This window comes from Lichenostomus cassidix, chromosome 9, assembly GCF_008360975.1.
Source record: "Lichenostomus cassidix isolate B80296 chromosome 9, HeHo_3.0, whole genome shotgun sequence".
Lineage (NCBI taxonomy): Eukaryota > Metazoa > Chordata > Aves > Passeriformes > Meliphagidae > Lichenostomus > Lichenostomus cassidix.
In genome coordinates this window covers 19,819,339-19,835,785 of record NC_139490.1, presented here as the reverse complement: position 1 = coordinate 19,835,785, position 16,447 = coordinate 19,819,339, and the positions used below count along the sequence as shown (strand labels likewise).

Sequence of the window (16,447 nt, the reverse complement as noted above, 5' to 3'; positions counted from 1 at the left end):
TGGGCTGCCTTCAGCCCCTATGTGATACCATGGTCATGTGCAGCGCTTCATGCTTTCCATGTCTCTTTTTTACTGTTTCTTGTAGACGTATTGGAGAGAACGCCTGACTGCCAGCAATGCACCTGGACTGTGCCTCAGTGACACTGCAGCCACACGCAGCATTTAATGCTTTAAATTAGTCCCTTTCTTATAATTTATGCTTTTGTGTGTAACAATAAACTCCTCCATTCTGCTGCATGGTTTGGGAACTCTTTTCTTACAGGTGATAATCACGTTTTTTCCTCATGAGACAGCTCGCTATGCCCAGGAGTTATTTAACGCGCTGCGTGTACAGGAGTTACTCAACCAGTGTGCCCAGTTTCGGGGCTGGAAGGGCTGCCAGCTCCAGCCGCAGCCACCCCGCTCGCTGGGCTACACCTCCCTCAGGCCTGAGGGGCGACAGGGCGGGGCGAGCAAGATGGCGGCAGCCAGGCCGGTCGCCATGGCAACAGCGCGGCTCCGCCCGTTGGCGGTACTTCCGCCCCGCGCCGGAAGCGAGGCGCGCAGCGGCGCCATGAAGCCGGCGGTGGACGAGATGTTCCCGGAGGGCGCCGGGCCCTACGTGGACCTGGATGAGGTGAGGCGGGGCCGCTGGGCGCCGCGGCGGGGCTGCGGCGCGCCCAGGCGCTCAGAGGCTGCTTTCGCAGGCAGGGGGAAGCACGGGGCTGCTGATGGATCTGGCCGCCAACGAGAAAGCGGTGCACGCCGACTTCTTCAACGGTAAGGAGCGCCGTGCTCGGGAGGTGATCGCAGCAAACCTCTCCTGGCTTCTCCCTCGCGGCCTTGGTGCCCGCTGGTCGCTAAACTTCTCGCTAATGCCATCTCTGGGGAGCGGTGTGAGAGCGCTTCAGCGCTAAGGAATGCGGGTGGGAGCGGGAAAGTGCGGGCTTCTGCTCTCCTGGAAGGTTTAGTGTGTTAATCGCTACAGGGAAAAATACCTCGCTCTGTTCACGTAATAAATAGCTTATGTTAAATAGTACAAATACATGTGAAAACTTGGGCAGGACTTTAAAAATGTGTCTCTAGGTGTTAGTAGTTTACAGGTAGTTCATTAATCTTTCAAAGTATGCGTGGATATGTATCTAAACAAAAATACAGCATTGTTTTTAACATACTTTCTGCATTTGAAAGTCAGCTGTATACATATAGATTCACAGACTTATAGAATGGCCTGGGGTGGAAAAGACCTTAAATATCTTCTCATTCCACTCTCTGCCATGGGCAGGGACACCTTCCACTGTCCCAGGTTGCTCCAACCTGTCCAGCCTGGCCTTGGACACCTCCAGGGATGGGGCAGCCACAGCTCCTCTGGGCCAGCTGTGCCAGGGCCTCACCTCTCTCACAGGGGAGGACTTTTTTTCAAATGCCTAAACCTGCATTCTGTCAGCTTGCAGTCATTCCTCTTTGTCTTCTCACTACAGACGCTTGTTCAAAGTGTCTCTTAGTCTTTCTTGTAGCTCCTTCACCTATTAAAAGACTACTAAGTAAGTATTTAGAGCTGCTTTGAAAGAGAAGAGCTATGTGTCAGGCCACTTAGGGGTAGAATATACAACACTTTGCACCTGATTGCCAAAGGGGTTTTTGTGCTTCTGAAGAAATGAATTTAGACACTTCAACAGTGAGTTTCAGATCTTATCAAAGCTGGTTGCTGTGGTACTGTTAATATCACAAACTAATATTAATTCCAAAATAAAGTGGGTTTCTCATGTTGCTCAAGGCTCAGAATACAGGAGTAGAAGGCAGTTCTACTCTAAGCAGTTGTGGGGGACACCCAGCTATCTGTCGGAGCCAGCATATTTAGGAGTAGCTATTTCCATACATTTCTACCATCACACTGTGGTATTGTATTTCACTGGTAGTTTAGGACTCATTTAAATGAGGATTCATTTGCAGTTTATTATATGGAACTTGTAAATTACCTTCTGTAAGAATAAAGACTTACATTCAGTTACATTATTAGTTTTATGTCAGTGTACAAAGAAGGTGCAAAGCTGAGTAGTTAAGAGTACTTCCAAAGGTGACTAGAACAGCTCTGAGTAGCAAAGCACATCTCACTAATGAGAGATACGTTCTGAGAGAGAAATGTTATTGGCAGCTTTAAAGCAATTAAATGATTTTAGGGAAGGGGCTTTTAACACAGATCCCAGTTTGTTAATCTGCCAAATTTAGGATTGTGTGTCTGGATGCTGTGACCAAAAGCCAGAATGCTGCAGGAATGTCTACATCTGAGACTTGGTGCATGCATAAAGCTAGTACTTGCTCAGTTCTGGACTCTGGGATTCATGCTTGAACCTCTCTCTGATGTCTACCTAGTACCTCTATGAAAGCCCTTCCTTTGAAGCTTTGCTTTTGTGCACTTACCTGCAAAGCTTGTATTGTGCAGGTGAAGCATTTAGTTTGTCTATGACAGAGAACGTGTGTGGGTCTGTCTGCCTTTGCTGTCTCTTCCCACCCTGATGCTACATTTCTAATAACTGATTGTGCAGTAATTCTCATTCACTTAATTCACCTTTATTTCTGTCCTTAATCCAAGTAATGAAGTATTTGCATGTGTGCATTTGTAACAATTGAAACTTCTAAGGTTATTTTTTTTTCTTATTTTTCTGACTAGATTTTGAAGATCTCTTTGATGATGATGACATCCAGTGAACTTAGTTGTCCAGCTGTGCAGTGCTGAGATGTGGATTTTTATCTAGGATCGCCTGTGCAGTCCATTATTTATTAAAGTAATCAAAATGGGAAAATCCTAGAGTGGGGCAAAAAAGCCTGTATAAGCTGCTTGGGGAATATGAAAACCAGATGGTTAAAGATAACTAAGGAGGGAACTGTGCACTGTTATTTCTAGGAAGCTGTGTATAGTTTTTCCTGGAAATTTGATTTGCTGATGTTCTTATTGAATAAAATACTAAAGAAAACCCCCTCTCTCTGGCTTGTACTTTGAAAGTAGATATTGCTGTGTTGTGTACTCTTAGAGTGATTGTTTTGGTATTAAATAATTCACTGTTGCTTTTGGATATTACATAAAAGATATGCAGTAGGGCACGTTGCTGCCTAGGAAAGTTTTGTTCATCCCACAAGAAAGGATTGTCTCGGGATAAGATGGTTGCTTGTTCTGAATAGCCCAACTCATTTGTTGGTCACACTGAGAAGAGTGTGGGTGTCTTTTGTTTCAAGGCAGAGAGCTACAATCAGTGCTTGACTTTTAATTTTGGGAACACAGAAACAAAAAGTAATTCTATCTTGATGCATTAAGAAGAGAAATGTTCTGACCCCAGATTATGGGAATGCTTGGATTTAAAAATATAATCTTGAAATTCTAGTTTATAGAAAAAGAAACAAAATTATTTTCTCCTGCAGGAGCTAATGAAGTTAATTGTGCTTAGAGGTATAGTGTATATGAATCAGGTTGTTCAAATACTAGTTCAGATTTTGACACGACTTTTTCAGAACATAGAAATGTTTCATTTTTACCCTTCAGTGACCAAACTGAATCACAATGAAAGGAGCATGTGAATTTTTAGTGTAGTTTTTTAGAGTCAAGAGTGTAATCCTGTCTAATCTCAAATGCAATCTGTATTCCATAAATTGATCACTGACTTAATACTGTGACTGATCTTTCTTTAAACACTTCACACTACTTGAATTTCAGTGAAACCCTTTCCTCTCATATTTCTGTCACATTTTTATTTCTTCCGTTTGCCTTAAAAAAGGAAATCTTAAATCTAACAGTAACTGTTCTGACCAGTGAGCTTAAAAATGTAAGCCAAATAAACCCAGTAGGATTTAGGTGGTTTTGATTGTTTTCCTGTGGCTTTCTGAACAGCCTGTGTTTCATCATGCAGTGTACACTAAATCAGCATTCTGACATTTTGTTTGGTGCCTGACATTGTGCTGTGTCCCTGAAGGAGCAGCCTTGTTCAGGCAGTCTCCTTTCTGTTTTAGTGCTTGCTTTGCCCCTGGGGTTCCCAGCTTTCCTCAGGGAGACTAAGGTAAAACAATTTGAGTGGTGGCAAGTGTTCTTGGGCTGTCTCTGGCTTTGGTGCTGTGCCTTCTCCAGACTAGGTTTTCAGAAATGAGTTGCTGCCAGGAAATGGAGGCTGCATTTTGGGCAGGAGCAAAAGATGAAATAATACTCAAGAAAATACTCAAGAAGCAACTCTCCTCTGCTCTTTTATCTACTTTTGCCGATGCCTCAATATGGTCGTCTTGGTTTTGGAATACATCCTTGTTGGTGTTTTGTGCATACTTTGTTTTTCATTTGCTTCCTTAAGTTGTAAGAAACTTGAGCTGTAAGTTTGATCACAGCAGCAGGAGTATATTCTGTGATACAAACCCATCTTGAACAGATGCTCTTCAGTGTGGATGATTTTCTCTCCTTTAAAGATGTCTAAAACCTCTGTGAACCTCTGTGAAGCTGGTAATGGTGCGTGGTTCTAGTTTTGTAACATCTCACTTGATCAAAACATGGAAGTCTCTTCATGGAACTGGACAGAGGGCAAATAATGCTCCTGGGTCCAGGAGGAGTTTTCATCCTGGTAGGATATAACTATCCATTCAAGGTAAGTATAGCTAACACACCTTTTTGTGAAGATTTCCAGAAACTTTCATGCAGAAAAGCAGCATAAATAGTACTGCTGGCATCTGGGAAGTACAGTATGTGTGTCTGTGGGGAGGGAACTTAATATGTGCAGTGTTTAAAAGTATTTGAATTAATCAAAGTCCTCGTGGAGAAAGCTGTGAAATCTGATGAAGTGCCTGGGTGTGCAGCTAATGCTGCTGTGGGCTGCAGCTACTGTGAGTACTGGGGCTTCCTGGGTATTCCCTGCTGCTATCCTGCTAACTGAGCTTGCACCTCAGTCTGATACCTGTGTGGGTCTCCTGGGATGGAATGAAAGGAAAGGAACATTGAGAGTTGTAATGGGATGTTACCAAACTTATGCATGTTGTAGCTGACTGGAACATGGAGATCCCTTCTGCACAGTGAGACAGAGGGTGTGTATCACATCATCTCCCTGCAGAGGGCTGTCACGGTGTTAGAACTTCCATCAGGAGCTGTAATTTGTTTGAGTCCCTTCTAGAATAGTGTTAGATGAAGAACAAAATGTCCTTCAGCTTCACATTGTTTCTGTGTTACCATTTGTCAAGACTTTCGGTGTAATTAGTCTGTGGGCAATCAGCCTGTTCTCAAGAAATAATCACAAGATGTCAAAGTCTCTAATAAAAATTGATGTAAAGGGCATTTGACTGCCTTGGCCAATTCATTGAGCTTTGATTCGTGTCCCTTTTGTGGAGATTGACACCTCTCATAATAAGTATTTCTTAGGGAACAAGCCTGTTCTAAGGGCAATCTGCACACATTTAGACTAAGGTGTATTACTTCATAAGCTGTTGGGTACTGCTCAGTGTTTCAATGTCCAAATAAAGGCTTTAGTCTGAACAGATTTGTGAATTGTCCCAGTGCCTGCAGTGGGACAGCTGGCAATCTATAAAGCTGACCTGCCTGAGACTTGGCAGGATGAAGTCCCAAATGCTGAAATGCCTTGGAAGGGTGTAGCCAGTGGTGCAGCACAGATGGAAAGGAATTACTTCAAAACACTTAAATGTCAGCCTGTTCCCTTTGATACTCTCAACAGGCCAAGCCTCTGTTTGCAGGGAACTGCAGACTGTCCCAGTACATTCTTTGGAAATAAGAATGTGCAATACGTTTAGAGCTGAAAAGAATCCAGTCATTGTGAGGGAGAGAAAGTTGCCATTCTAAAGGAAGCTGGCTGTCATCTGTGTATAATATTTTTGCAGTGCTGCTTCTGAGCTGGTCTCCAGGTTATCCACTATCCAACGTTTCACTGCTCTTCATGTGAGTAGGAACAGGCAAACTCAGACCTAGTGTGGCAATTGTGGCTTTTCCTTGCTGGCTTTTTGCTCAGTTAACTTCCAGGAATTAAAAGTTTTCCTTTTAATATTTTATTCAATAATTGAAGTGGAAGGTATCTTTCTTGATAAAGAAGGAATTCATTTAGATGAATAAATGGACTTCTTCCTGCTTCCCTGGGGTGTTGAGAAGCTGGCAGGCATCTTCCTGCTCTCAATGTGCAGTTGTTCAGCACATGAGAACCTGTTGGGCAGATGACTGCAGCCCTGTTCTCTGCAAGTCCCTGTTGGTGATGGGGCTGGAATGCCAGTGTCACATCAGGGGTATTTTGGAAAAGCACAATGCAAGTCAGTCCTTGGCAGCAGGGGTGGCTTTGAGCATGAAGATTTGATTCCATGTTTTTACTTTCAGGTTTATTTATTTTTTTTTAGTTTGCCTTTTATATTTGCTCCAGTTGGCCTTTGCCAAGTAGCAGGGTTAGAATCCTGACTCAAATTACAAACCTTTTAGTCAAGCTGCTACAAGGAGTTCAGAGCAGAGGGAGACAGGAGCAGTGTCTTTCAAAGCTTTTAAAATTCGCAAATTGGACTTTTTTTATGAATGCTGGCCCAACTGGGGATGCTTTGGCGAGGACACTTCAGAGGGGACTCCTGTCACAGGACAGTGGCTCTGTCCTGTCAGAGGGCTTCCTAGTCAGAGCTTCTCCCACTGCCAGCTTGCTGAGCAGTCATCCTGCTGTGGCCTTTTGTCTCCTACTGCTTTGAAGCTGCCTCTGCATGGCTGGGGTACAGGTGCTGTGGTGTGGGAACCACATTCTCTGGGTTTACCTCCTCTGGGATGACAGATCCACCTCGGCCTTACACTTGCCAAAACAGAGTACAGAATTAGAATGGCTTCTCTGGAAATCCCTGTCAAGGAGCAGAGAAGCTGTGCTGTCCCAACTCTTCTGGACAGAGTGCCACTTTCACAGATGCCCCTGGGATCAGGGGGAGCTGGGTGTGTTGGTTCATACCCCCTGTCCTTCCCTGCCTGACTCCAGAAGGGAATTAGAGATTGGCTTCAAGTGTCATCTCTTTGCTTCCCTCCCTTATGTCTCTCCATAAACCTGTCTTGCTTTATGGCAGGGATCCCACAGATTGCCTTGAGGTTGAGAATCCCTGGAGGAATAAAAAGATATTGACATTTAAAGCTTCCATTTCATTGGGAATAAACATTTCCTTCCCCTTGGACTGGCTGGAGTAAGGAAGTCACACTGTGTTCTCAGAGAGCACTGGGCTGGGCTGATCTCCTGGGGTGAATCCAAAAATGAGCTGACTTACAGTGCCGTGGCAGACTGAGTCTTCTCATCAGATACCTACAGCCAGCACAAATGCCATAGAAACATGGGGCAGCCTGGGCATGCTCTGGTTTCCTCCACAGTATTTCAAAGACTTTAAACCTGATGGTATTTCTTGTATAGAAGATGAGTGATTAGCCAAATGTCGGACTTGATCCTAATCTGTCTGCCTGCTTCCACGATAAAAACCCTCTAATGAGTTTATACTTCAGAAATGCAAGTCTTACAAGCAATTTATCTTTTTCTTGTAGCTCTTCATGGTTTAGTGCAGCTGCTATTTGTATTCCAATTAATTACTGGCACAAGTGATTACATGGGGTTGAAGTATAATTAGGACCAGCCTATAATTGTGTTTGAAGGGGCTATGGATGCTTTTACAGATGGTTTCTCTGCTGGATGAGACTGGCCAGTCTCTCCAGCTGTCTCCAGCTTTCCATGTTATTTCTCCCTAATTGTTAGTGCAGTGACTTCAATCTTTCACTGGGGAGTGTTCTTGCTTTCTGCCTCTAAGAGTACATTAGCTTCTAAAGGGAAAAGCATCCATTTCAACCTGCCACAGCCAGAGAGGCAGTAAATAGTGAGACATAACTTGGTACTAGGCATCTACTGTCAGGACTGATTAAAAACCACAAACTAAACCACTTAAATTTGTTGGAGAGCAGGTGATTCTGTGCCCTCTCAGCATGTCAGTGTCATTCTTGGCTCTTTTGTTACAAGATAATTGTGTGTTCAAAGCATTGTGTGATCCTCAGGAGCTAGGCCAGGCCTTGAAGATGTGCCTGTGTTCACCAGGTTTCCCTCTTCCACAGGTTTATGAAGCATGGAGGGACGGTAAAACCACAGCAACTCCATAATGGAAAAAGGTCGGATTCCTTAGGAACTCGCCTAAGCTCATCCCCCAGGACTTCATCATCCCCCCAAACCCTATTTGCAGCTCTCCCTTAAAAGCAGCCCAAGGCCAGGGTGGTGCCATTCAGCTCCTTGCCCATGGGCTACCACGGTCAGCCTGGCCACGTGCCCCTGATGTGGCAGAGCTGCTGAGATGGAGGTTTGATATCCCACATATAGGAATTTGGAGGTGCTGGGCTATATGGACTCCCCAGGGTGATTGCTCAGCTGCTGCTCTTGGAGCTGTCAGTGTGTTCTGGCTGGTTAAGTTCCCCATGCAGATGCCTGCAGGGGCTGGGCAGCCTCAGGAGGCAGGAACAGAGGTGCAAGGGCAGTTGTGGGGCTGCAGTGGGGCAGAGATGGGGGTGCTTCTCTGCCTGCCCTGCCCTGTGTTTGTGCTTCCTTTCTGAGGGAGTGAGCTTCTGTTGGGAGCATGCCTTATGGGAGAGATGGGAGGTGGCTTAAACTGGAATTTGGTGCCTGCTGGGAAAGTGTATGTCTCAGATGAGCAGGGATCGTACAGATATTTGAGGTGAAAGACTTCTTAAAACAGTCCTGATCCCCAAAGGAATGGCTTTGACCCTGTTTCCATGCAAATGGGGGTTGCCTTGTTCACAGCCTGCTGCCTGGGCTGCTGTGTTTGCTGGGTTTTGAGGTGCCTGGCTGGGGCATGCATGAGCAATACAGGTACTCTCCTGGAGTATCATGGCGAAGCTGCAATTCAGTATTTGTGTCTGTGAGAAGGGGGAAGAGTCAGTCCATAGAACAGCAGTGCCTTAATGGCTTTCTTTAAATTTTTTCCCAAGGTCTAAGCCTCTGAGTGCTGGTGTATTGGATAAAGCTGTAAGCATGTTTGTTCCCGCTGCATGGCAGCAAAGAAAGCAATAATTTGTTTTGGCTCCCTCTTGGGAACTAGTCTTTAAACTTGTATAGCCTCCTAATGTTTATCCCAAATGCCTCTTAGTACTCTGGCTGTTTCAATTTTCCCTGCCTTCTGAAGATCCATCTGAAAACATTTGAAAAAAATAGTGTCTTGTTCCTTTCAATTTAAGCCTCTTATGCCATTTGATCCAGCAAATGCTGCATTTTTAAATCTCTTTTTGTTTATGGATTTTTTTTTTACCTTTGCCCTGTTCCCTTGGCATTAATTCCCACAATAAGAGCAGGGTTTTTCCCAGCTCTCTGAATTTAGCATGACCAGACTGAGCATCAGTTTCACCCTTGGTAAATCTGTTGTGCTCGAAGCCTCCAGGGCCAGCAGAGGCCCTCGCTTTTGATGGCCACTCAGGCTGGATTCAGGATATTTGGTTGGGGAAATACTCTGGAAACCAGAGCTCGTCTTATCTAAAAAGGAGGCAATACAGTGAGGTAGTGAGATTCTGAAGCCTTGATGAAAGTTAAAGTGTGGAGTGTTTCTTGGGGAAGCAAAAGGGGGTATCCCTTTGTTTGCTAGCCTATGGTGTCCCCACCTTGCTGGAAAAAACAATATTTTCCTTGGCTGCATGGTGAGTCTAGGAGTATATCCCTTTCTTCAAGTCCCTCCCAACAACACATACAAAAAATGTGGAAACGTTCTCATTGAGAGAGTTTTTTATTGTTTTTTATTTGCAGTGTGCTAATTCACTGTAGTGTGAAAAATGATGTTGCAAGTAATTTCAGTTGAAGCTCTTAGTGCTGTTTGGTGCTTGTAATACTGCATTAGCTCTGATCTGTGTTAGCTTGGTCTGAAGCTTAGTAGCAGGAGTCCTCTCTGAATGTAACTGAGAAACCATCAAATCCTATTTTAGCTATAAGTCAAGCAAGCTCCTTGGAGAGCATTTTGATTGGATTGACACTAATTCCAGCCTTAACCCTTCTGCTGTTCAGGTAACCTTGCCCAGAGCTGGGGCAGGGCCTAGGGATGTTCATCCCAGGAGCCCACTCTGCAGGGCAGGGAGGCTGCATCACCACCTGAGGCTCTACCCAGCTGGTGGGCAAACCATGCCTTATGGCACCCTTGGGGCCTGGAAAAGTAGAAACACAGGTGATCTCAACTTCTGGGTGCTCTTGGGAGCTATTCAGAGAGGAAATGGGACAGGATGTCTGTGGTCACCTCAGGACCCCCAAAACCACGTGGACAATGGGCCACTTTTGCTGTATGGCCTCACCATTTATCTAAGGCTTCTCAGATAAATCACAAAAGAAAATCCCTGCCCTAAACCAGCCTGCTGTCTGCATTAGAGATAACACTAGGGGATAAACATAAAAGGTGTATCAGTGGATTACAATCAGTGGAAGTTAATAACCTGAATATATTCAAACATCTGGGCTAAGGAAGGGAGACAACAAACCAGGAGTGGAAGTCAAAGGCCCACATAAGAGAGAGTTACAGTGAAAAAGTTGAGCCATCTGTTCTAGCTGAAAACAAGAGCACCCTGCTTCTGTGAATAGTCTTTTCCCTCTTCTACTCAAACTTTAAAAGGCTGACTACAATTGGTTTGAATTGATTTAGGTGGCTAAAAAAGGGACATTTAGAATGTCATATTTAAATGCAACCAATTTTTCTCTTCTCACTTTTAAATTTAAAAGAAGGTTAAGCCATATTGGGAGTTATTTTCTCATGATATGGCAGGAGTGGTATTAGACTTTTAGCTGAGGTTTCCACAGGAAAGCAAGAGTAGAGGTAGGAGTGAACTCTTGGTTCCATGGAAGTACTGGTAGGATCTCACTGATTTCACAGGAGAAAGGGACCCCCTTGGCAATCATTGCCCTTGCAAAAGGCAATTTTCTGGTAAATACATTATAGCTATAGCGCCAGTGCCCCAGGACAAGTCCGGGGTTAAGCCAACTCATCCTTTTCCATGCAGCACCCCCAACTTTAGTAGTTATCTGGATCAGGGTACAGGAGGAAGCCCATGAAAGTGGAATCATTGAGGTTGTCAGCATAGACACCATTTTTGTCCCCCTCCCCATACACCTGAAGCCAGACCTCATCCCCAGAGCTGAGGTGCAGCAGGACAGAGCCGCTCGCCTGGTCAACATTGTTGTTCTGGAACTGGTCGTAGGTGAAGATCACAGCCTTGTCCTTCCTGTAGAGGCTGACCTTGACATCTGACAGATAGACTGTGAGGTGGTAGGCGAAGTAGTAGGTGCCAGGGATGTTGCAGATGAACTTGCCCGTGCTGGGATCGTAGTGGTTCTGCTCATTGTAGAAGATCTTGCTGAAGCGGATGGGGACGTTGGGGGCAGGGCTGCGCTCCGTCAGCCCTACGCTGAAGGCAGAGCGGTGGACAAAAGCATCTTTGCCGTTCTTCCCTGGGGTTCCAGGAGTTCCAGGAGATCCGGGAGGTCCAGGAAACCCTCGGCTTCCTACTGGGCCTGGTTCACCTTTGGGACCTGCTGGACCTGCAGGAGAGAGTGGGGACTGGGAGCTGTGTTTGCACTGTGTTGGCAGCTGCTGTCAAAATGCAGAGGGGGCGGTAGTGTGAGATCTGTGCGGCAGCAGGGAACCCAGGAAAGGCTCAGGGACCTCAAGAGCCCCCAGGAGCTGAGGCAACGAGTGGACACCCTGCTCACCCCCACCCCAGCTGTGTGCAGAACTGCTGAAAGCAGCATGGCAGAAGAAACATCATTACCTGGGGAAACAACCACCACACATAACTCTTAGACTTGGGTTATGGAATAACCACCCCAGGAGATAATCAAAAGCCATCTGGATAAACATCAGGCATGGACCCACCAAACATGAAACTGTTGGGACTGGAGCTGGGGCTGCTTGTGGCGTCCAGAACTGACAACCCCCCCGTTCCTCACCAACCTTCGTCTCCTTTATCTCCCTTTAGTCCATCTCTTCCATCTTTCCCATCCCGGCCAGGGACCCCGTTGTGGCCAGGGTAGCCGGGTGCTCCTCCCATCCAGTTGGCACATGGCATTTTGGGGTCAGGCTGGGTGTCCTGGGCAGCCACCTCTGTGGAGTGGGGGGCCATCAGCAGCAAGGAGCACAGCAGGAAGCCTGCCAGGCTCCTCATCATTGGTTCCTAATGTGGAAAATCGCTTTGTTAACTTTAAAGATTAATAGGAAAAAAAACGTGAACACTGTCCCCCTGCAAATAACAGAGAAGCACAATAGGCTAAAATTTGAGTCAGTATATCTGAAGGAAAGCAGTTCTGCTGGCCCCAAGGGCCCCTCTGGATCCAGTGTGCTGCTGCTGTGAGCTCCATGAGCCAGGCTGGGCCCCTGGGAGCACATCCAGTGTGGAGAGGAGTCAAACACCAGCGACTCCTCCAGCACTCCCAGGCTCTGGGCACAGGCACAGATGCTTCAGGACAGAGCACAGCAGATGCCAGGGTGTCTGTGGCTGATCTCTCTGCAAAGCTCTGCTCAATTAGCCACAATAAGCCCTGACTGCTGCCTGGGTGAGTGAGCAGCTGATGGAAGGGACCAGTCTGTCTCAAACCCTCTACAGCCTTGAAGTCAGGCAGGGGTGGTTTATCACTGCATGTACAGCCTGCTCACCTGGGTCTACCTAATGGGAATAGAAACCACAGCCAGGCTTCCCAGCTTCTCTGAGGCACCATATGAAGGTATGGGGTTATTGGGGTCTTTTCCATCCAAATTGTTTTTTTATTACAAATAGGAATACAAATTGTGTAGTGTCGCTGTTGAGCCGCTAGCAGAGAAAAGAACCCAGTTCTCAGTGGCAAGAAGGAAAAGACCTTTATTGTTTTGATTTCATCATATATATAGAGTTTTCAAAGGTCACCCAGATTGGTCAGTCAGAAACCTCCCCCTAGGCCAGATTGGCCAGGCCTGCACCATCCAAATCTTGGGACACTGTTTTCAATAACATCTAAACCTTATCTTTATTTATAAAACACAAAAGGAATTCTCATGGGAAGGACCTGTGCTAGCCACAGTGTAGTGTTTAGGCACTGTAGGATTGTATTTCTCTTTAATCTGGCTGCTTTGCTGGTCAGAGCAATTAGTGCAGCTGCCCAGAACCAGGTTGGTGGTGACACCCTGCAGCCAGCCTGGCTTTGTCCTGGTGCTCCCAGCCCTTGGTGGGCTTTGGGTCAGGCTTTTAGGGCACAGATATTTTTAAATGACCATTATTGTGTGATACTGCTCCCTGGGCAGAGTTTATACTCAGGAACAGTACAGGTACTCTGTTAGGAGCATGGTAAGTGGTATAATAGGCAATAAAAAGTGAGCAACATCATGGCAATTAGAGTCCCTTAGCTCTGTAATTTCCAAGAAAAATAATATTTTGGAGCCATTTCTTTGCAGCGTTGATTTTCTTAGGCAAGCTATTTAAATGTCATATTTTAAATAATGTCTTATTAGCTCTCGTGTAATTGCTTCAAAGGAAGCTAAAGAAATGTGCTAGTTTTAGTTGGGGCAGAATTAATTTTCTTCGTAGTGAGTAGCATGGATTGTGTTTTGGATTTGTGCTGAACGCAGGGTTGATAACACAGGGATGTTTTTGTTATTGCTGAGCAGTGCTTGCACAATGTCAAGGCTTTTTCTGCTCCTCACCCCACCAGCAAGGAGGCTGGGGGTGCACAAGGGGCTGGGAGGGGATACAGCCAGGACAGCTGACCCCAACGGATCTGAGGGATATTCCACACCATGGCATCCTGCTCAGCTATAAGCCAGGGGTAAGGCTGCTGCTCAGCTGAGCAACTGTTTTCATTTGCATCACTTGTCTTTCTCGGGTTTATTTCTCTTTTATGTTATTTTCCTTTCCATTACAATTTCTTACTGTTATTATTTCTATTTTTTTTCAATTATTACATTGTTCTTATCTCTACCCCATGAGTGTTCTCAATTTTACCAGTGCAATTGTCTCTCCCCTATCCGGGATGATAGGGGAGAGCGAGGGGTAGCGGGATGAGCGAGTGGGGCTCAGTTGCAAGCGGGGGTTAAACACCACACAACAGTAAGAAAGAGGTTGCCATGATTTCAGCTTTTGCAGGATATTGAGGGGGCTTTGAAAGAAAAGGTGTTTGGTGGGTAGTTTAAGGTCTTTGGTGGGTAGTGCCTAACGCATAAAATTGGGAAACCTCCAAATCCAAGACCACCCAGCCAGGCTCCAGCAATCCAGCAGCCACACAGCACTCTGATATGGGGCCAGAACAGTGGGCACAGCCTGAGCCCTAGGCAGTGTTCCTGTGTCCCTGCACTTTGTCCCGCTTTGCAGCGAGGGATGTAGTGATTGTCCACGAACCAGTGTGGGCCAGTGAAACTGATGTCTGTAAATCCTGGAAGTAGCTTGGTTTGCTAAGCAAGGGTGTGCATAGTGCTCACACTGCATCATGGCCCCCTTCCCATGCCCCATGGCACTAAGCAAAGGGACCTTTGTCCCCCCTGCCTGGGTCCCCTCCAGCTCAGGCACATGCAGGTACCCCTCCAAAATCAGCACAGGCTGTGTGGGAACACCTAAATGTGTTAAAACATGGCAGTGATCCATAAAAAGCTGTCTTAAAATTGTGTTTCTTGAGCCGTGTGTTGGTGATTTTGTTGGGGTTAGTTCTGCTTTCTCGAATGCTGCCTAGAACTCAAATATCATTTCAGTTTTAGTGGTGTGCCCCACAGCCAGGTCTTCTACTAGTGCAAAATAAGCCCGTGCTCTAAGGTCCCAAGCAGTGCAGGTGTGAGAGAACTACTTTATCCCTACAGTTTAACTCAAGCACAGGTGGTTTCTGTGCTTGAGAAGCCAAGGAATTCTCTGGCATAAGTATGTCTTACAAAGGGGAAGTTTTAAACTGTGTCTGCTAGATCTGAGTTTTAATTCTGGTTTGGGAGTGACATCCCTTTACTCAGTCTTTCCCATTTCCTTTTGTTTTTCCATCTGATGCTTAGCATCAGTTTAATATTAAATAATCTGTTATATTTGAATGTCAGTTATACCTTTTGGACAAGAAATAGATGAACATGAATAGATGAATACTGCTGGTAGCTTTCAGTTATTGCCTTGGCTGCTGCTGTATTAAAAGTGCATATGCATTATATGAAGCTTATTCATTTATCAGCAGAAACCAGTGTATCCTCTGTGAGAACAATGCCTTCCTAAGGGCTACATAATGATTCAGAATTTAAATTTCAGATAGTACTATATATACTCAAACCCGCCACACCTTTCTGCACAAAACAGACTGAAAAATCCATCTGTTTTCCCACTAGAAAATTTTCCGCAAAGGGTATTAACCAGGGCTTTGGCTTATGCCAAACTTGTTTCTTTTTGTAATTCTCATAGCACAGTTTTTGCTGGTGTTCCAGCAGTGACTTGCTCCAGTGGGCTCACAGCTTAAATATGAGTAGTGCAGCTCTCTGGTGAGGAACTGATGCAACTCAGGGAGATTTGGGGCAAACCCAGTCTTCCCTGGAGACTTTGAGGAAAGAGGTGAATTGAAAGGTGCTGGTGCAGTACTTACTGTTACAGCCATGCAATTTTTCACCGTTGCTCCTGACTACTTTTTGATTTAGGAGTTCTGTTCCCTAAATAGTGTTTCCAAAAAGGGGAGCATGAATCTAATGGAGATCAGCTATTCTTGGTTTAAAATACTCTCTGGTTATTATGAGAATAACTCTGAGAAAGGAAACTTCTTGCAAACAGAAAAGTCTGTCCAATTCAGCTTAAAAGAAGAGAAAGTCCTGAACTTAGTAAGGAGGGAAAAAAAAATCATGCTTACCAGCTGCTTTGAGTCCTGGTTGGCTTGCTGCAGTCTGTTTAGAGAATGAAGTCTGGCTATTGCATTGCTATCCCTAAGGGCACAGGGAGCTGTCAGCTCAGACACTGCATTTTCCATTTGCTATTGCGCATGCTGACCAAAAAGTTGGGTTTTCCCATCAATTTTTCCTGGACATCACTTAAGTTTTGGAACACATATATAAATCCACTGGGATAGCTTGTGAAGATGGCCTTACAGGGAAAAGATGGGTTTGGGAATTGGACAGGAACTGGGAGAGCAGTGGTTTGCTGGAGAGCTCGTGTGAGAGCTTGCTCAACCAGAGCTGTGCTTGTCCAGCACAGGCTGCTGCTCTCTGCAAATTGGGAAATGTTGTTAGTGGCTGGTGGAGAAAGTGTCTCCAGCCTTGCTGTAATGCACACACATGGGGCTTTCATGTGTTAGTAAATGAATTATTGTGGGATAACTTTGGGCTTCTCCTTTTAACTTCAAGAACCATTCCTGCCTGGAGGCTGCTGCCACACCAAAGAAGGGCAAAGCTGCCCAAGGGGGAGGGCAGAACTGGGGGAGAGTTCCTTTTTAAGGCACCCAAGCATGTGCCAGCACTATTGTAAATGACTGGAATAATTTCAGACCTAGGATTGCTT

General features: G+C 45.5%; 2 protein-coding genes across 2 annotated transcripts; one reads left to right on the top strand and one right to left on the bottom strand.

Moving 5' to 3' along the window:
* The first annotated feature begins 505 nt into the window (after positions 1 to 505).
* COPS9 (COP9 signalosome subunit 9) lies at positions 506 to 2,954 on the top strand. The gene is made up of 3 exons (XM_085069740.1): positions 506 to 616; positions 687 to 759; positions 2,651 to 2,954. Exons 1-3 carry the CDS (start codon positions 554 to 556, stop codon positions 2,686 to 2,688), a joined length of 174 nt encoding a protein of 57 aa, XP_084925866.1. The 5' UTR covers positions 506 to 553; the 3' UTR covers positions 2,689 to 2,954.
* Positions 2,955 to 9,704: 6,750 nt separating this feature from the next.
* ADIPOQ (adiponectin, C1Q and collagen domain containing) lies at positions 9,705 to 16,186 on the bottom strand. The gene is made up of 3 exons (XM_085069739.1): positions 15,804 to 16,186; positions 11,929 to 12,148; positions 9,705 to 11,516 (listed from the first exon to the last, which is right to left on the bottom strand). The coding sequence occupies exons 1-3, from the start codon at positions 15,918 to 15,920 to the stop codon at positions 10,990 to 10,992; spliced, it is 864 nt and encodes a 287-aa protein (XP_084925865.1). The 5' UTR covers positions 15,921 to 16,186; the 3' UTR covers positions 9,705 to 10,989.
* Between the last annotated feature and the right edge of the window lie 261 nt (positions 16,187 to 16,447).